Genomic DNA, 21,935 nt, shown 5'->3' on the forward strand with positions numbered 1-21,935 from the left:
TTATATACAGCTTATTATATACGATTATTATAACATTTATTGTTCAATTCAATATTTCTAAGTATTTCAAAAATTAATTTTCAATTAAAGAATAATTATGTCTTCAAATAATTTTATTTAATTTTTTATTTTTCCAAATTTTTTTTTTTAAATTATTCTAATTGGCCAAATAAAGAACACAACGTGAATTGAATGGTCCATTTAAATTAATTAGAAGACAAAGTCTTGATTACGTATCAATATTAAGGCTACATGCACAATCATGCACAATAATATCATCGCAGATTTACAATGATAGTTCAACATTTTTTTCAATTAGTAAATCGTATAATGTGTATATATATCACTAGAAATCGTATAATTGCAACGGCGAAAGTCGTTCATATGCATTGAGTCTTAAAGTCTAGTACGCATAAGCGAAATAATAATAAGATAATTATATTATTTTTAATGCATAAGATCATGTAAATATTTTCATTTTATAAAGTATGTTCAAGTATTCTCAAAACTATAAAGGTTTCAATATTTTTCATTATATTGAAATAATGTTTATACATATTTATACAAAATGTTTGGAATAATTTTTAAATATTGAATCAATATCAAATTAAATTAAATTATCTAAATTAAATCTAAAATTAATCTAAATTAAAGTATCTTATTCGAATCCAAATTATAATCAAGATGGAATAGACATGACATAAGTACAAATAAACCTTAAAGGTTGTTGCTCTTTAAAGAGTCTAACTGCATACGTCTAATGGAATCGAATCAGCATCGATATATTCTCATTATTATGTATATATATTTCAATGAAAATACCATTTAACGACCACAAGTATATTCTTCTATTCTATTAATATATATATAACTTGATGTGATACTTCGTTATTAAATGAATAAGAATTACTAATTCTTATAATTTCTAATTCATATAAATTCATTCATGTAAACAAAACTTAACCTAACAAAACAATAAATTTATTCAAAGTATTGTTATACTTCTTTTTATTTTATTTTTTTCATATATTATAAATATAATTTAGATAAGTTCAAAACTTTTAAGCAATATGATATATATATATTAATATATATTCGTAATATTTTATATTTTTATAATATAAATTTTGATAAAGACTTTAATATCTTTAATTAAATTCTTTTATTTTGAATTAAACGAGAATTTAAATTTATATTTAAGATTTCTATTTATATTTAAAAAAAATTTTAACAACAATAATACATTATAATACATTAAAAATAAGTTATTTTTATTCATATAATATGTCAAATTATATAATAATTTATTATTTATTATTATTTATTCTATTGGTTATTACTCTAATGATGCTTAACTTGAATACTATTGCAAAAAATTTTTTTTAAGCATTATTTATATATATTATCGTTTTTTAACTAATAATTAATTTTTTAAATGCTTAATACTTTTTATCTTCAAATGTCTTCAAATATTTCCAATAAATTAATTCTTGTTAATTAATAAAATTTCTATTTTATTAAATTATTATTAATTTGAAGTATTATTTCTTTCATAAACCTATAGATCTAAATAAATCTAATTGTAATGTAATATTAAAGATACACTGAGAAGAAAAAATGTGATTGATTATTTCTAATGTAAAATAATTCGATTAAAATTTTCACATCAACGAATCAAACTATATAATAGCGAGAGAACAATGATCGAATCAATGCAAGCGCCCTCTTGATGTTTATTATCTTTGTGTGCTATCTTTGAAAAAAAAGTGAAGAAAGAAAAAATTTAAAAAATACATAATTAAAATAAAATAATAACAAGTTATACAACAGTAAAAATAGAACCTTTGGTTAAGGAAAATTTCAATATATGGAAAATCCAAATATATTATTAATAATGCTTTATTAATAAAGAATGAGAATATGTTTCTAGTGAAGAAGGTTAGAATTGTAGAAAATGCTAAAAAATAAGATTCAACAAATCGCAAGATCAAATATTATATTAGCTGATGAATCCTGTGGCAGATAAAGAATTGCTTATTATAAAAAAAAATATGGAACAAAAAATAATTACATAGAATAATTATATCCTTCGTTCGTAAAACAATGTTGGTAAAACAATTAATTCCGTATAAAATACAAAAAAATAACGATATGAATAATCATATAAGAAACTTTTCTGACATAATTGACAAATTGAAAGAAATGGAAATAAAACTTGTAAAAGAATTTATTAACAATATATCAATGATATTATTATACAACATTTCTTATGAAAATTTTAGAATCATTATTGAAGTACAAGAAGAATTACCAACTTTGAAAATATTGAAAGTAAGATTATTAAAAGAAGTTAAGGTTAGAAAACATAAGAATATATACTTTACACGAGTAATGTTTACAAATAAAAATTTAAAAAATAATTTTAAACTAAAGCGCAATAAAAATTATGAAAAAAAGGGGGAAAAAATGAAAACTATTAGAGAAATCAATTACGCAGTAAAATACTAAAGATGAATATACGATGTCTAAGAATAACGTTTCCGTATACTCGGAAATACCCGGAAAAGAAAGGCAGATATTTCGAGCGAAGAATTTTTTCAAAAATTATTACTATTTTGAGTATACTGATTTTAAAGCCATGATTATTAAAAAATTAAAGTTAAAAAAAATGTAATATAGATTTTTTAATAAAAAGAAAGAATTAAATAATTTTATATTAGATTATTTAAATAAAAAATTTAAATAATAAAATAAAATAAAATATTGGATTATTTTAACTAAAAATATAATACAGAAAAAGAATTTTATAGAATTTAAAGATATCAAGTGATGTAAATTATGTAAAAAAAATAAAAAATATGAATGTGATATAAATAACATAGAAGAAACAGAAAATATGGATGAAGAAAAAGAATCAAAGGAAAAAAGAAAAAAGATAATTAAGAAGAATTCTGTAGAGAAAGAAATAAATTACATAGAAAGGTATGTTTTTATATTAAGAGTAAAAATTAATCTGGAGATCAAACGTTGTCTTAGTAAAAATAAACAATGATAAAAGTGATGTAAATTAATATAAATAAATTAAAGTTCAAGGTAAAGAAGCAATAAAGAATAATGAAAATTAAAATTAATCCTTATGCTATATTATCTTTAAACTTGTTGGTTTTCTAAATATTGAAAAAATATTTTTAATCAAATCCTTTTAAAATATTATCAAAAAAAAGAAAAATTTTAATAATAAACATAATGCAATATAAATGCAATATATATTATTAAAAAGTACAATGTTTTAGAATTTTTGTTAAAGTAAATATCATAAAATATTATTAGACTAAATTATTTTAAAAAAATAAATTATAATAGATTATAGATTTTGTATAATACATATATATTATATAAAAAATAGTAGATTAGTATATAATAATAAAATAATATATAAAATATTATAAAAAATATATCTCTCATATAATATAATATAATATAAATATATATAATATAATATAAATAAAATACATTTAAATATAATTTAATGATATTTTTTTATTAATTTATATTTTTATTTTTTCATTTATATAATACATAAATAAAATTTTTTTATAAAAAATAATTTTTTTTATAAATACATAAATGTATAAAATAATATGATTAATTTTAAATAAATATATAAATTAAATGTAAATATTTTTCATTATTAATATGTTATATTATAATGGATCTATTATTTCTCTAAGTCTCTGTCATAAATAAAAAAATGTTATCTTGAAATGAAGAAATTTCAAATTTTAATTAATTTTTTATATTTAAAAAAAATAGAAAATGATAAAATTTTGTCACTTATTTCTGAAGCAAAATCTATTATAAACTTTTTTTATGTTTTTAATGTTCTAAATATATATATATATATATAAATAATTATAAAAATGACATACTAATCAATTTTTTTCATTGAATTATGAAAAATTATTTTGAGGGAGAAAATTTACTAAAAATAAAATGTGAATAAAAATAGAAAATACGAAACTTTATACATCTTTGTTTCAAGATGGAAATTTGTACAACAATGGAGTTGATAAAAATATTAAATAACCAATTGATTGTCTTAAGAAAGTTCGTAGAAAATATGTTCAATAAATAATTCGTATTATATTTATAATATAAAAATATAATATATTAAATAAAAAACATAAAATATATGTAATATACCAAATGATAAGATATATTAAATTAATTAAATAAATATTATATATTGTGCCGTAAATATATTGAAAATATTCAAAGGTTAGAAATATATTTAATGTTATAATATATTAATATTTAACTGTGATATAATATATTTATTTTAATTATTAGAACTTTATTTTCAAAGAATCAAATGTCAAACATATAAAAAAAAATTACTTTAAGTAACAACAATGTAATTATTTTAGAAAATGAATATACATATATGTGTATATTATTCTTGCAAATTTAATAAAAAGTGAAAATTAAATAATTACTTTTTCAGAAAAAAATTAATATTAAATCTAGTATTCTCCAATGTAATAATTTATTATTATATATAAATATAATATAAATATATATATATATATTAATTATTAGATAATTAAGATTAAAATATTATGTAGATATATTATAGTATATCAAAATAAATATTATATCATACATATAATAAGATAGATTAGATATAAAAACAAATAGATTTTTTATTTTATTATTTATAAAGATTTATTATTTTAAATAAGAATAATACTATTCTATATTAATGATTCTATTTTAATTGAATTGTGGTTTATATTTAACTGCATAAATTACGATTCCATTAATATATCCAATTCTGAAGTTTGATTTAATTACCGGGAAATCGTGCTTCTCGTTTACGAGTAAACTTAATTTTGAAACACCGTTCAATTACAAACTACGGATGGGATTTTGCAATTTAACGGAAGCAACAGATACTTAAATTTTTAATTTAGTAGTTATCTAAGAGGAAAAAGAAGATATGAAATTAATCTATTAATGATCAATAAATAATAAGTAAAAAATAAAAAAACAATTTTCTTTTTTTTTATTATCATATAAATCAAATCATATAAAATTTAATTCTAAAATTTTTCTAAGATTTCTGAGATAATTTATTCATTTATTTTTTATTTTTCAGCATATTTTATTTTTACAATATTTAAAAAAAGTTATCAAATGATATACATATGTATATGTACATTTCGAAATATAACAGCAATTAAAATTAAAATTCGATTTAGAGAGATAAATGATTGAATTTCAATTCCAAAAATAAAATAAAGCATTTTAATAAGCAAGTAATTTAAATTATAATAAGTTTATTATTTAATTAATTTATATAAATTATTGCCAAGTAGAAAAAAAGTAAACAAAATTTAGAGGTTTTTTAAAAAAAATTTTAGTCTTAAAAAATTCGATCATTAATCGAAAGGATCATCTTTTTCGCGTCATCTTTGATATTGATAATTTGTCAAGAATTTCATTAGAAATTGTTTCGATTATAATTATGGTGTGATGAATTTCATAATAATATATTGCTTTTACAAAAATATCATTAAATTTTTATTGAATTTATATACAAATAAGAAATTAATTAAATTATTTTTTTTCTGTATTGAATCATATAACTTTTCTTTTAATTTTTTAATTTTTTGCTCGCATTTCTTGTTTTTTTTAGATACAGAGATGGATCCGTACGACTTCGAAACCCAAATATTGAACTTATGGATCAAGATATACTATATCACCTTGCTCTGGGCAGTGGATCCCACGATCTCGTTGAAATGTTTGGAGATGTCAAGGTAAATAAAAGTAATCAATTTTTTTCATCAAAACAGAATAATTAAATAGATATTTGAATTGATAATTGAATAGATGTTTGAATATTAATTATTGAATAATTTACCTAATATTTCTTATATAAATATAATTTTTTTAATATAAATCAATTATATATTATGTAGCTTACATATTAATCATTTAAAAATAAAAATCAAGTATTTTTATATTGATTTTAGTAAAGTATATCAATAGTAAAGTATCAATTTAAATTTTTATGTAAATAACTATCCTATTTTATCTTAGTTCAACAAAAGATTTAGCTCTTTAAAAAGAATAATATTTTACAAAATATTATAATTAATTATTAAATAAAAACAATAATTATAAAATAATTTATATTTTATAAAAATTATTGCTTTTATTGATTTTATATTCTATAATATATATTCTATATAGATATATTCTACATAAATATTATAATATTTGGACAAAAATATTAAACTTTATCTATTTATTTAATCCAGAACAAGTTGTATCCTAATTTATTTAATGATTCCTATTTTGTAATGGCATGTCATAATGTTCTTATATTTTTCTGTGCTGATTATATTTGACTAATTTTAATTTTTATCATTTTATATGTTCAAATAATACATTCAGGCTATTAAATTTTGAATAAATAATATTTATGTTTATGTTTATATTGTGATAATAATATCATTATCTACTAATGTTATGAAATAAAGTATGACATAATGTTTAATGGTTAGTTAATGCATAACTGATAATGAAAAACTACGCACTAAAATGTTGTGTAAATAGCAGTGTTTCTCAATTTTTCGTATAATATTAATTTTATTTATTTGGATAATTTAATAATTTGATTTTTTCTTCACAATTAAAAAAAAATTATTTTTAATATTTTCCAAATATTTACATATAGTAGACTTTTATCTTTTTTTATTCATTAAATATCAATATTATAATAAATAAATATTATAATCATTAGAAAAATATATAAATTTAGTTTAATACTAAAAATTACTATATTATTTAACTAATACTATATTTTATTTTCTTCACATCATATTATTATTAGTTACATCGTATATCATTTTTTTATCTATTCATAGATTTTTTTTTGATTGTTAATTTTTTCTATTATTGTATTTTTTAAGTTTTGAATTTTTTCATTGTAATAATAATTATTAATTTTTCTAGTTTCTCTTATTATCAGTTTTATTTTATAAATAGCAAATATTTCTACGGAGTGCTATTGTCTTCTATTGTTATATATTAGTGTCTATTATTAGAGCGTTCTTTTCTATTGTCTTTCCAATGCTTCAGCATATCTATTGATTTCTATTTTGCGTATTACTATTATGATCAATGAACGATTACATCTTTGCCCTTTGTATATTTAATGTAATATTTTAATCATTGATCGTATATTAATTTATTTGATTATTATGAATTGCAAATATTTATGTAAATATAAATTTATAGAAGATAGTTAAATGCAGTAAAATCTAGATAGAATTATTTTATGATTTAATAATATATATTTATTTATTTTATTGTTTTTGCATAATACTTATATACGCTTTTCAAATCTATTTTCAAATATATGCGAGAACATGTAACGTCTTTTTTATGAAAATAACGAGATTAATAAAAATTTAAATTACGAGACGGTAAATTTCTTTTTCTTTTTTTCAAAACAAATTTCAAAAAATTTAATAAATAGATCTACGTCATTTAATTGTTTAAAAATTGCTCTGGTTGATTTTTATTTAAATAACTTGTTACATTTTCTTAAATAAATAATTTTCAATAAAAAAAGATCCATTATTGATAAATTAAGAAAAATGGAAATATAAGAATTTTTTTTTTATATTTTATCAAACTATTTATTTTATCGAAATATTATCTTGAATTTTTAAATTGTAATCTATTACATTTGCGATTCCATTAAAAATTGAAATAAAAATTTATATCTTCTTCAATAAAAACTGATGCAAGTTTTGTTAAATTATACATTTAACTTCTTATTTTAAACATTATATTATCTTTGTTATCACATTTATCATATTAACGGTAAGTATTAACACGATATATATTTTACACAAAAAATATTAAATATTAAAAAAATTATCAACAGTACTTGATTATTTCCTTTTGAGATATTTAAAAGTGAAACTTATCGTGGATCACTTGAAGCCGCAGAAAAATTGCATCGTTATTTAATGCTATAACTCTGAAAATATTTGCATCTATTCAAAAATGTTACAGGTTTAGAAATAAATTCAAATAATAGAGTTAAATGAGTCATCATATATATTACGAGATTCATAAATTTGATAATGCAGGAAGCTTTTGAAGGTAATAGAAAATGTTTGACATTGATATTTTAATTCTTTATCCGTGCGAATGATTTAAACACGATATAAATGAAATTGAATTTTTTTAAAGTAAATAAACAAATTTATCTAGATTTTCTTAATGAACTATTGATTCACTAACATGAACTGTTATTATATCATGCCGTCGAATCAAATATGGATGAAATTTATTTCAAATATTAATTTAAAAATAATTATTTCAAATAATAATAATTAATGTTTCTTAATTGTAAATTTGTTTTTTATAATAAGATTCAAATTGGATTATTAATAATATTAATAATAATAATCGCAATAATAATAATATAAATATTTGATTTTACTAATTATTTTCATCGAAATCAAGTGACAATCAAATAATTATAGAAAACAATCAATGAATTTATAAATAAATTTTTTGAGTGAACGTTTCATGAAATAATTAGTATTATTTCAAAAATAGATTATTTTTCAAATTAAAATTAATTAATTCTGATTTTTAAATATCTGCATTGGATTAACTGAACGTCATCGTACGTACGATTTACAAACACGTTCTTCTTTATTGCGGCATCCCTTTCATGTTATCAACGAAACTGTGTATTCATAGAGAGATCAATGAGGAGTTCGCCATTAAAAGAAAGTACAGTTTCATGACCTAAATAGAACAATAGCCAAAACTTCTATGCGCGTTCCTCGACTACACAGGAGGTGGTAATCCACGAGGTATTATTTTGTACGTTGCACGCCAACTATATTCACTCACGAATTGCACGAATGTTCCATTTAAGAAAAGAGCAATTCCACCGTTACAAATTATAAACACCAAAAGACGCGTCTCGCTCTGGTTTTGTTTCATTCATTTAACGATTTCCCGACTCGCTGATGCATGGTGCATGGAATATATTTCATCAAACAAAACAGTATATAAAATTCTTTAATCTTTTAAATTTTTAATCTTTTAAATATGGCTATTGTCGAGATTTTGTCAAAGAATATTTGCTTTCAATTATTTTTTAGAATAAATTTTTTAAAATTGAATGAAACATAAGTTAAAAAATTGATTAGATGATATGTAAAAAAAATTTTGGAAAAATTATTAATTAATCCAAATCGCAAAGAAAATAGTAAAAATCTATAAATTTTAAAGAATGATTTAATACTTTTTAAGTTAGTTAAGAATTATATATATATAATTACAAATATATAATTTTATATCATATCTCATAAAATAAGTAAAAGTTAATTCATCAATTATTTTACTTACAAAATTGTTTCTAAATTTATAATATTTGATTTATTGTACATTTTAACAGAAAATATTTTGTGAAATTCTTTTATATAAACTGATAATCATAGTTGATGGGGGAATTAAATGAATGTCTATTAAGAATTATATAAACATATTTATTCCTTGATAGATTCATATAAATGGAATATTACTATATTATATTTTATTTTACAATTTATAATTAAATAAATACAATTTAAATTATTGTATAATTTTGTTTTACAGTTTGTGTGTATGGGAGGAACGCCGAAGCGTATGGAACAATTCGCTAATTACATAATGAAGGAAATAGGTCACAAACTTCCAGCTGGAACAACACTTCTTGATATTAGCCAGTATTCATATCGTTATTCCATGTATAAAGTTGGACCGGTTCTTTCTATTAGTGTAAGTATACATAATATTATTTTTGTTTTTGATCTTAAAAATGTATACATATTTTATTAATAATTAATATCTTGTTCGATCTTCTGATTTTTTAGCTTTATTATTATTTTCTATTACATAAATTTAAACAAAAGTAAAATTTCGTGCGAAATATTTAAATACATAAATATTAAAAGATATAAATTTAAGGTAGAAATATGGAAAACATGTAAATGCCATTTAATTTTATTCTCATATATAGAAATTTCGTTCAATTGTATAATGTATAATTTATAAAATGTTATAAACACACATCATTTTCTTCCTGCATTATAATTTGAATTAATTATTTTTCAAAATTTCATGTATTTATACAATTATGTAATCTGGATTTAATTAAATATTACGAACGAAAGCGTAGTTGAAATTGAAATTAAATGAAATATTCTGATGCGATATTTGCTCATGGTTAAGTCGGATTCAATTTAATTGAGTATTGTATTTCGAAGATCCATTGGAGTACGTGTATAATTAGCTTATATAATTATGTTGAAAAAATTGTTCTCTTTAAATTGAAAATAATATTCTCGAGCAAATTTATCCAAGAAGAATAAACATTAAAATTTGTTTATTTTATGGATTTTATTTTCATTGAAACATGCTTGTCTTTGAGAATATTTAAAATAATATCCCATAATGTAAATACAGATAAGAGATAAAATATTCAATATTATTTTAAAGAGATAATTTATTGATTTTCTTGAATTTACTTTAAAAATTAATCTCTCTTAAAAAGATTAGAGATATGTAATAAAGAACAATATTGGTTAAATAAATTATTCGTGCAAAAATCTTATTTTCAAGAAACTTTAAATTAATAAAAAAGTTTTAATTAAATATCAAATTTTTATAAAATTATTATTATTTTAATTGTTCATATAGTAATTATCGATATAAATAAAAAATAGAACAATTAAGAATTATAAATTCGTTTTATTAATAGTAGAAGATATTGATCAATATCATATATCAGATAAAATATGCTTGAGCTATACAAATTATAATCAAGATTCCAGTCGAAGGGAAAACATGGAGTCGAGTATTTCACGCTAATCATACGCTTTTTTTCTTTTACCATGCACCAGTTACTCAATTCGTCTATAGAATAAATTGTTTTTTATCGATACTTTGTGTACATCATCCGTAAAACGTATACATAAAATAAATTGCATGATGCAGTTCATTTTTTCGCAAATGGCGTGAAAAGAAATTATGATGTCTCATCATACGACGAATAAAAAGAAAAAAAAATTTAGAGAGCAGAATTGTTCCACAAGTTCTTTTTTTAATCCTTATACGTATAGAATATTAGAATTTGCGAGACATCTTTAGAGACAAAAACAAACATAAAAGTTGGTATGTAAAAAATGTTGATGAAGACCTATTATTAAGTTACAAGCAATTTAAGTTTGCAATTTAAGATGGATGAAGATAAAGATAGAGTGCGAGAGAGTAGAAGAAAGATATTAAGAACAGTTACGAACGATGACCTACTATATAAATTGTTGCTAATTTCAGATCCATATATATACATGTATAACTAAATAACATTTTTTTAACATGATTCAAACTTTGATTTCTATATAATCTTTTATTAATAAGATTCTAATTTTGAAATCTAGGCGCATATTACACGTATATATCAGATATATCAAATAATGACTATATTTAAAAGAATTTGAAAATGTTTTGATAGGAAGATATCTTGACATTGGCATAAGGAGAATGCAGAGAATATATTTTTGTGTTTAGCATGGAATGGGCATACCATCGGTTGGAATTTTGCTTCACGAAGTGATTAAGCTGATGTACCATGCAAAAGTGAAAGATCCAATATTCTTCAGGATTGGTACATGTGGAGGAATTGGCCTTGAAGGTGGCACTGTCGTCATTTCTGAGGAAGCAGTCGATGGAATGCTGAAGTCTTATTTGGAACTGGTAAGAAATTTTTCTGAAAAAAATTCCTTACTACCAATTCTTATTCTTGTAGCAACATATTTTCTGGAAAAAAACTTTATTTTAAGAAAATCACGATTTTTGACATTATATATTTCGATAATGGCGATATATTATATATATTACATTATATATTACAATACATTACATGTATTATAATTATATAATATATATAATATTTTATATATTAATATATATATATATATAAACTTATTAATCCATCAAGAATGAAATAAGATTCACGATTTATTTTCGTGCTGTTGATATTTTGCGATGTATAAATTTCCAAGATGAATTAAGAATGAATCAAATCTTTATATATTTTTATTATACATTTAAGAATTAATTAATTTAAAAAATTAATTAATATAAGCTAGCTTTTTGTTTTAATAATTTAATATAGATTTCGTCGAAATCTATATATAAGAATTTGTACAAATAGTCGTTTCTAGATTAAAATAATTTTTTATTCAAATTAAGAAAATGTAATCATGTATTATTTAGTAAAGGACTTATTGAAAAGATTAAAAATATTGAAAAATACTGTGTTAAATAATCAAAAGATATTAATAAAATATGAAACAATCGTTTAATACATAATTTAATATATTATCAATAAAGTATGTTAATTAAGTAAAATAATAAATTAAATTATTTTGTGATATCTTTATTTCTTTTTTTAGCCCGTGCTTGGTAAAATGGTAAGAAGACCTGCTAAACTAGATAGACAACTGGCTCGTGATTTGAAGACATTAGCGCATCGTGACAATCCTTATGACACTATAATCGGTAAAACGATGTGTACTTATGACTTCTACGAAGGACAAGGCCGAATGGATGGTGCATTTTGCGAATTCACGGAAAATGAAAAAATAGAATACTTAAACAAGCTGCATAAAGCTGGCGTAATAAATATAGAAATGGAGAGTCTTGCATTTGCTGCTCTCACACATCATGCGGGCATCAAAGCTGCTGTTGTTTGTGTAACATTGATAGATCGATTCAAAGGAGATCAGGTATTTTCACGCTGTGAAGATTAATTTTATATCTTATAAATATTAATATTTTATAAATTATAAATACAAATATATTAATTCAAACATTAGACATTTTTTAATTTTTAATGAATTTACGAATTTCAATTTATATGATTTTAAATAATTAAATGTTTTTGCAAATATTTCCTTTTGAGAATATATTTTTAATGAAGTTTATTGATAATAGATTTAGGAATCCATTTATTATTTATATAAAGAAAAATTATGCAAAGAAATTTTAAATTTTAAAAATTGAAAAAATTATTTTACACAATTTATAGTGTATATTTTAAATTATGTATGTGATTTTGAAATATTGAAAATTCATTAGTAAATAATGTTTCATAATTTTAAGTGATTTAAAGCAAGTCCATTCTTTGAGAATTTATTCACATTAGGAATTTTAATAAAAGAACTAATAAGGAAATTTAAAAAGTAAAATGTACAAAAAGTTTATATGAGTAAAATATTATTTTCAATTTAAATTTATCATTATAGGTATTAGCACCAAAGGAAGTTCTGGATGAATGGCAAATAAGACCGCAAGAATTAATCGCACGCTATATAACGAGATATCTTCAACGAAAAGGCCGCCTCTCCTTAGAAGGTCATGGATCGATGTGTGTCAAGAGTCCACGTCGGTTTAAATTGGTTCAACAGGAATCGGAAAACTATGATTAAATTCAGGACATGTCAAATACAGGAATTGCTAAGAAAAATCAATATCTTGTTAAGAGAAGAATGTACTATTATAGTACAATGAAAACGCACGGATTTGTTAGTTCTATCAACGATTGATACATTGATCAAACGTCCTTTTATTCTTTTACGTATGTTCAAGTATCATTGTCATATAAAAAATTTAATGAAAATGTTTTATCATTATTTTTTTATAAAATGAATTATTATTATATACTTCTTTAATGCGAGTTTTGTACCAAAAAAGTATTTCTTGAAAAGTATTTAGATATAAAAATAAAATTTAAGTTGTATATTGTGACATTTTCTAGAATCTTGCATACTTAATTATCAATATTAAATAGTAATTAATGAAATTCAATATTGGCGAAATTCAAAATAAGTTATTATTTAATTTATTAAGAGATTTTTTGCACTGTAGAAAATATGTTTTTAATGTTTTCTATTTTTTTTATTTATATAATGAATTGAGTTTTAATTGTGTTTTTACTGTGTACTTATGCGATTTTTAATGTAAAATTTTAAAGTTCCTTTTTTAAGTTTATAATAATTGCGAAAAAGAAGCTCAAAGAATCATAAACCTCATCAGTTTTATTGCATTATTATGATGCAATGATCCAAGTACAAAACAGGCAAGATATTTAAAAATATAATTACCAAAGTATATGATGTATTTACATTCTTAATGACCATACCTGGCTACATATCTATTGTCCGTGTATTTTCTGAAAGTTTTATTTCAGGCTGCAATTATAATTATATCACATATGAAGAAGATTAACATTCATCGACCAAGAGATTTTTATGTTTGAAACACGCGAATCTTTAACGCATATTTTTTACATGAAGCGCTGAAGTTCTACAACTAGATCTACGAACGATTTATTGTAGAACTATGATGCTCGCAGTTTTATTGATTCTATATAAAACTGCAAATTCTTTTAACTGTGTTTTAAGGACGTATAAAATATCTTATCGATAATGTTAAGATTCTATGTATTAGTAGTTGATTAGAGATTTAGTACTACATTCCACATAGTTAAGTAATAGCATGTGCTTTCGTTCGATTAACATTTATATAATTGAGGTTTTTATACGTGTATATATATCATATTCATCATATATGAACGTATAAAGACAACCTCAATATTTAAATTTCATCTGAGACTGGATTAAAAATTAAAAAAAAAAAAAAAGAAATATAAATACATTAATGAGATAATACAATTTTGATTTTTTTTGTTTTCTAGTGCCAAATAATAAATTTGAAGATTAATTTATTGTAATAAATTTCTTAATCCTGTCTCAATATTATAACTTGTTAAAATTTTGTGACCAATGAACATATTAAAAATGTTGGTCATCAAATAATCAGTTGCTATTTCTTCTATACAAAACAAAAAAAAAATGCAGAATTGTAAATTCCTTTGCAAGGAGTTTAAATAAAAGAATTAAATATAGCTAACGTTATTACTTAGCGGTTTTGGGCTTTATTATAAAGAATTACGTGTTATATATATATACACATATATGTATATTTTTAAAGTGTGTGTGTTTTTGTATTTCAATAGAAATTTGTTGATCAAAAGATATAACGACTCTTGTTACGAGATAAAAATAAGAAAATAATAGCTGATCAAACAGCTATCAAATGTTTAAATATAATTAAATGCTATAATATTATTATACATTGACGATTGTTAAAGGTTTACTATAAACACATATTTTACTTATTTTTTTAAAAACAATTAGGTTTCAATAACATTGTAAAATTTTTTATTTTATATGTATTAAACGTTTGGTTTATGTATATAGATAGAACATATATATTACAACTTATAATGTTTTCGTTTATTTAAAATAATGAAATGAATACAGGTAGAAAAATATTAGAACATTTTTAACTTTAAATTGCTTATAAAATTTGTAACAGTGTTCCATAAATTGTATATTCTATGAATGTGTTCAATGATAAATATTTCTCTAACAATCACGCCTTACATTTGTTAAAATTTTTAACGAAAGTTTATTTTAGGCTCTTGCTATAAACTTTTAATATTTCAAAAAGTTAAATGAATTTTTATGAAAAAAAAACTAGCACATGCTAAGTGTATCAAATTTTTAAGTAAATTATGTCAACTAATAGTAGATTTTGTCAATCAATAAAAATGTTAATCATACTATTTGTTTTTCTTGAATTTATTTATGAATATCATATTAATATTTTATTTTAATCATTGTAACAAAAAAATTCAGAGGCATAAAAAATTAAAAAGTATCTATTTATCTAACTTTTTCTATATTTTTTGTTAAAAACGACAAGTTCAAAATAATAATATTAATTTGAAAATAAAAAAAATATGGACATTTGTAAAATATATCATAATTACGCACAATTGTCAGTTTAATATTTATTGTACAACTTTGCATAAAAGTTCATTATAATTGTTAATGAAAATTGTTGGTGTTATGATCATAGTTCAGCCTGGAAGTTTTACATAACATGTTAATTATATTTTTGTGATTATCAATTCCCCTTATATCGTGTTTATAATATATCCATGTATAATCGTAGCTAGCAATGTTATACGTATGTTATTGTACAATACATCGTCATTGACATTGTTGAACGTCGAATGTAAAAAATTACCTTCATAATATTAAAATCTTGGGAATTAAGCGACAGAGCATGAAATCGAGGTTATCTCGCCATTTATTCGATTACGATCTCCACATCACTGGTAATTGCGAATAAAAAAAATATTGATATCCGTATAGACAAATTTTGCTACTTGACATATCGAAATATTTTGAATCGATTTCAATGTTCTGTAAACAGCCTAAAATATATACAAATACATAATTTAGAAACGTTAGAAATTATAGAATTGAAATTTATCTTTTTATTTGATAATAAGTACATTTTGTTTTTAATTTGCATATATTTATGTGTGATTTTTTTTTTATAATAAGAATAAATTTGATAAATGGAGAGCTGAGAATTATAGTGATATAAGTCATGTAGAAATTATTTTGAGAAATATAATATATATGTACAAATAAATATTTAAGAAAAAAATAGCTTTCTTTTCATATTCTCTATTTAATATTGGAATGGCTTTAATTCGTAATTAATATATTGAGTTAACTTGTATATAAGTAATTTAAAATGTAAAATTATAACATAGTTCCATTTTTTATTGATTGACTTACATCATTATGATTCTTAATCCTTTGAATTTTGTTTTGTAATACAAACAAATTTAATTGATTAAGAATTTAAAGTTATTTCGATTTGCTTACTTTAATTGGAATGAGAAAATTTGTAATATTATTCTATTTTTGTTTTCTATAAACAACGACATATCTGTGATGCGTATTAAGAAATTAATGAGAAGTATTACAAGGAGTACCAAATGTTATTACATACCCACACGTATTCAACTTATAATGACTTTTCTCGATGACATGCCTACATCGACGTATCCGTCGATATATTTATCATCTATTGATTATTAATCCTATTATATATTTCATGAAATTCTTCACTATTATCCATATATATTTTAAATTATCAAATCAAATATTTAATCTATCGATACAACATCGATAAGAAAGATGTTTAGTGTAAATTTATTAATATTCAATTATCGCTGTCCTTTTACTGTGAATGTATTTATTTATATGCAACACTGTTTATGATATAATTAATCTGTCTTTTTAAAAATCGATTATTCTGCGACAGATTGATTATAATATATATAATAACATAATGTATATAAGTATAATATATATAATGTTATTATATATAGCGTTATATATAATGTTATTTATTGTGCACTATGTTAAAAAAAAAGACAATAAAAAAGAAATTAATACCATGCGTTCTCTTTTATAAGAATTTCTATATATAATAATTTTTAAAAATTAATGGTGCATGAAAGTATTTGAATACTATTTTTCAATATAATATAAATAAATTTATCTAACCTGAAAATTCTGATTTTAATGAAAATATGTATGTAAAATTTGTCGTCATCTTTTTTAAAATCAATTTCTAATTTATATTTTTCATGTTTTGAATACAATTTTTATAATTCAATTTTGAATTTTATAATTTAGAATTTTGCTTTATCTGCTTTAATTAAAAAGTTATATTTTAAAAAAATTTTTAAGCATTGATTTTATTTTTTCTTAAAATAAAATTTCATTATAAAATTATTTATTAATATTTGATTAAAAATCTTAAAAAGTTTTCATGAGCTATTGTATATGCAAATATAATTTTTATTTCATTTAGATATTTTTATTATAATCTTTTATAAAGGAACAAAAACTTTTTTATCTTATTGCTTTGTGAAAATATATTTTTCATCATGGCAAGATCATAAAATTATATATGATTTTTATTAAAAAATTGCATTGATTTCATATTACAGTTACAATTCAATTTAGTGTTTTATATCTTTAGAAAAAATTCTAGCATATAGACCAAAAGTAAGAATATTCCTTGTTGGCTTGTTCAAAGTAATAATTACTTTCGTTTGCTTTCCAAATGTTTGTTCATCGAATGACCATTGTTCAAAGGGAAGAAGAGAAGAATTAAGTGAGCTGGGCAATACTTGAATATCTTGATAATCATCGAATTTTGCTGTCACACTCAAAGTGGAAAATGTAGTTTCTGACGTATTAATGGAATAGCAGGATGCTAATGACTCATTAGAACATTGGATTATGGCGCAATGACGAACATTAGCATCTACCACGACGTCGAATTGTCGTATACCACTGTAAACCACTGCACGATAGTAAGTTGATGGATCGACAATCTTTGTTCGAATCACAAAGTCGCAACAAAAATCACCATAACAAATATTTCTGGTCATCGAATCGTTGAGCAGAACAGAATTGAACCATGTAATATTATCATGCGATATCAATATCGAATCAATATTTTTTGTTACTGGTTTGTCATGAAGGTCAAACGTTTCCTCATGTATAGTTTTTCTTTCCATTTTGTTTTCTATCTTCAACCATTTTGATATTGGTTTGGTTTTTCTTGGCGTTTTTGGAAGTCGAGAAATTAGGAGCCGATTTTTGGGATTGCTAGACATGGTTGTATTCAATATTCCATTACGACCTTTAAAAAATAAAAATTAAAATGAATGACGATCAATGTTACTTATAATTAGATTGCAGATTTTTATGCAAAATCAAATTTTTATAAATATAAAAAATGGAATTTAAATAGAGATTTGTTTTATTAATCAAATATTACAATGCATACTATATTTTTGAATTTTTTGATATTTTATCTCTTTTTCCATATTATGTGCATTTTATAGGTTTTTATATATTTAAATTTTGCATAAATATATAATATTCATAATTTGTTTGTAATAATAAAATTATTAATAATTTTCAATATTTTTGTACATTAATTTTTATGTTTGTTTTAGTACATCTAAAGGTATTTTATGAACATTTGAATAATTTGTATATAATTATATATTATACCTGAGTAAATACCGCTTCCTAGGAACGAGAATTCTGGTTTATTATATCCAGCAGCTAGTAGATTCACGTTTTCGGCATAGGCCCATCCGTATTGATATTGAGCAGCTAAAAAGAATAATTACAAACAAAAAATGATTGACCAAATTTAATAAAAATAAAATATGATGGAAAAGTAAATGTACCAATTAAAAATGGCACTGATGATAACCAGGCAGTGGAATATACGATATTTGAAACACCTTCTATTCTTGTTAAATTTAATGCAGGTTCCTTGAATAACATATCAAAACATATAATGACACCGAATTTTACTCCAAAATCAGTATCGAAAGTAACGAAATCCGATGGCACCGGACTTTCCAAATTTCCTTCCAAATAAAGATTTATTTTGCGATACCTGTTTGTAAGAGTAAAGAACAAAGAAATTGTTTTCATTCTGATTGCGAATATATATATATATATATATTTACCTGGCAATAATTTTTCCAGTTCGATCGAACACGATATTGGTGTTGTAATAATGCCATGTGCCATTTTTTTTATTGAATTGCTTTTCGATAAGATTTATCACTACATATATACGATTATCTCTTGCAGCACATGAAATTCTCTTTACTGCCTATAAGATATAGTAAAAATTGAATATAAAAAATGACACGAATATCGAATTTTTATTAAAATGAATATATAGAAATTCATTAAAATGCATGTAAGTATTTTATTTATCCTAAATTATTTTATTTATTCTATAATTTATTCACATTTATCTAAGAATTAAATCACTAAATATTTATAAGCGAATATTTACTTCCTGAATGCCGGTGATTCTAGATTCTATACAAGGTATATATCCTTCAAGAGAGGAAGGAATTATTGTTGACCAAATAAATGGATTTGCATTAGGAGGTATGAAGATCGATGTCAGCGCATATTCCGGAAAAACGATGATGTCAGCATTCTAAAATAATCATTTAAAATTTTTATGAAATTTAATCATATATAAATAATTATCCATTTCTAATAATTAAATATAAAATAATCATTATTTTAAATATGACTTTCTACCTTTATTTGAATCTATATTAGATAGATATTAGATAGATTTAAGAATATGAATTTGGATATTCATTTAATGAATATATCCAAATATTCAGATTTAATTTAAATTTAATAATTACAAGTATAGAACTGATTATTAAATGCATGATTATGAATGCATCATAAGAATTCTATCGTATAGTAGATGATATGAATGTACGCGTTATGAGGATTTCCTATCATAGGGTGAATGATATTACAATTGCTGTTATATCTTTTTCTAAAAAATATTCTTAAATATCCAGTTTTACATGTACGAGTTTTGATACGCATAATTTTCAATTTCTTTGCATTTTTTGCCATTTTTAAATTCTCTTGCAATTTTTGATTAAGTATATTAATCGAGATTCTTTCTGCATTTATAAATTTACTTTAATTTAACTTATTATTTAATCTGAGAATATAAAATGTGATTATTTAATTGTTGTAATTTATATATAATCAATTTATATAAATATTTAATTTCATGTAAATACAATTACTTTTTTATTGAATTTATTACAAAAGTTATAGCAATTAATCGAACTCACCTGTTTGCTCGCTTGTTCTATATAATTAGCGAATAGTTCTGCGTTTTTCATCAAAGTTGATTTGGCATCATTCTTGATATAGATGCTCGAATATTCTACTACGGCTGCGGTGTAATAATCAGATGAGTTTGATTCTAAAGGTACCTGTTACGTTCAAATGAATAATAATATGAATTAATGTATGATTTTTATAAAATAAAACATAAAAATTTTCGTTTAAAATCGAAATTTTGTTGTAGATATATTGCTTATTTATTACAACAACAAACATAATAACAAAATTTGTAATTTAATTATTCATGTAGAAATTTTTTTTGTATTATTATAAATAGAGTTTTCAAATATTGAATTTTCAAATATTCGAAATTTTAATTATATATTTTTATAGGAAATGAAAATATTCAGATTTCTTTTCTTTAAAGCTGTGATTTTTTTGTATTATATCAATATTACAGCAAATGAATGATTATATGTATAATTTATATAATTGAAATTGTAATATATTTCTATTATTATATATAATATACTCAAGATTGGAAAAAATAGAAACAAATTTTAGTTATAAAGAAATAATATACATATTTTAACTATATATATTTGTCTTAATTAATTTATATATATAAATATTACTTTGAAAAAAAATTCAAATAATCACTTCAAACAAACAATTTTTAATTTTAATATTATTAGTATAATGTATTATTATATTATACTATCAATTCAATTTAAGAAATAAGAAATAAAAAATAGAACATTTTTTAATTAAATAGAAAATAAATATTTTAAATATATTAAATCGAATATAAATATTAAATAACATTTAGATATTAATCTTATATTTTTAAATAGTACTTATTTATAGAAATTTAGTTTAATTTATTATTTTAGTTTATTTTTCTCCAATCTTGATTATATTTTCTCATTTTATTCAAATCTCAATTTTACCTGATACGAAAGTTGTACAAGGATTAACAAATATCCAAATATGGTCAATTTTCCAAACATAGTGATTTTCCTTTTTCACACGAATGAAAATTAACAATATTAAATTTATTTTACTTTCTTCAATTTTTACTTTGCATTTCACCGTTTCGAAAACTTACATAAACTGAAGTCTTTATATTTATTGTAAGTAGATATATATTCTTTATTATATATTTCGAGATAAAAGTTGTACAAATTATGTAACTTTAATAAA

The 21,935-nt window shown here is 21.1% G+C and overlaps 2 protein-coding genes across 3 annotated transcripts in view; one reads left to right on the forward strand and one right to left on the reverse strand.

Annotated features, from left to right (window-relative positions):
* Positions 1-15,775, forward strand: part of LOC107993197 (uridine phosphorylase 1) — a 29,175-nt gene extending 13,400 nt beyond the window's left edge. For both annotated transcript variants that reach the window (XM_017049502.3, XM_017049501.3), the window contains exons 2-6: positions 5,699-5,822; positions 9,700-9,861; positions 11,653-11,838; positions 12,540-12,872; positions 13,392-15,775. In XM_017049502.3, the coding sequence (XP_016904991.1) occupies positions 5,699-5,822; positions 9,700-9,861; positions 11,653-11,838; positions 12,540-12,872; positions 13,392-13,574 (988 nt within the window). In that variant the 3' untranslated portion in view covers positions 13,575-15,775. The remainder of the gene's footprint in view (positions 1-5,698; positions 5,823-9,699; positions 9,862-11,652; positions 11,839-12,539; positions 12,873-13,391) is intronic.
* A 2,083-nt stretch (positions 15,776-17,858) lies between these two features.
* Positions 17,859-21,893, reverse strand: LOC107993219 (vanin-like protein 1). Its single transcript, XM_017049535.3, has 7 exons — positions 21,683-21,893; positions 20,738-20,881; positions 19,918-20,067; positions 19,580-19,728; positions 19,292-19,506; positions 19,110-19,214; positions 17,859-18,732 (listed from the first exon to the last, which is right to left on the reverse strand). The coding sequence occupies exons 1-7, from the start codon at positions 21,740-21,742 to the stop codon at positions 18,044-18,046; spliced, it is 1,512 nt and encodes a 503-aa protein (XP_016905024.2). The 5' UTR covers positions 21,743-21,893; the 3' UTR covers positions 17,859-18,043.
* Positions 21,894-21,935: the final 42 nt, after the last annotated feature.

This window comes from Apis cerana, linkage group LG7 (assembly GCF_029169275.1).
Source record: "Apis cerana isolate GH-2021 linkage group LG7, AcerK_1.0, whole genome shotgun sequence".
Lineage (NCBI taxonomy): Eukaryota > Metazoa > Arthropoda > Insecta > Hymenoptera > Apidae > Apis > Apis cerana.

Coding starts and splice junctions, on each gene's coding strand:
- LOC107993219 (XM_017049535.3), bottom strand. CDS start 21,742: ATGTTTGGAAAATTGACCATATTTGGATATTTGTTAATCCTTGTACAA. Junction 20,882..21,682: donor TTGTACAACTTTCGTATCAG/GTAAAATTGAGA, acceptor TGAACGTAACAG/GTACCTTTAGAATCAAACTC. Junction 19,507..19,579: donor ACTGGAAAAATTATTGCCAG/GTAAATATATAT, acceptor TCTTACAAACAG/GTATCGCAAAATAAATCTTT.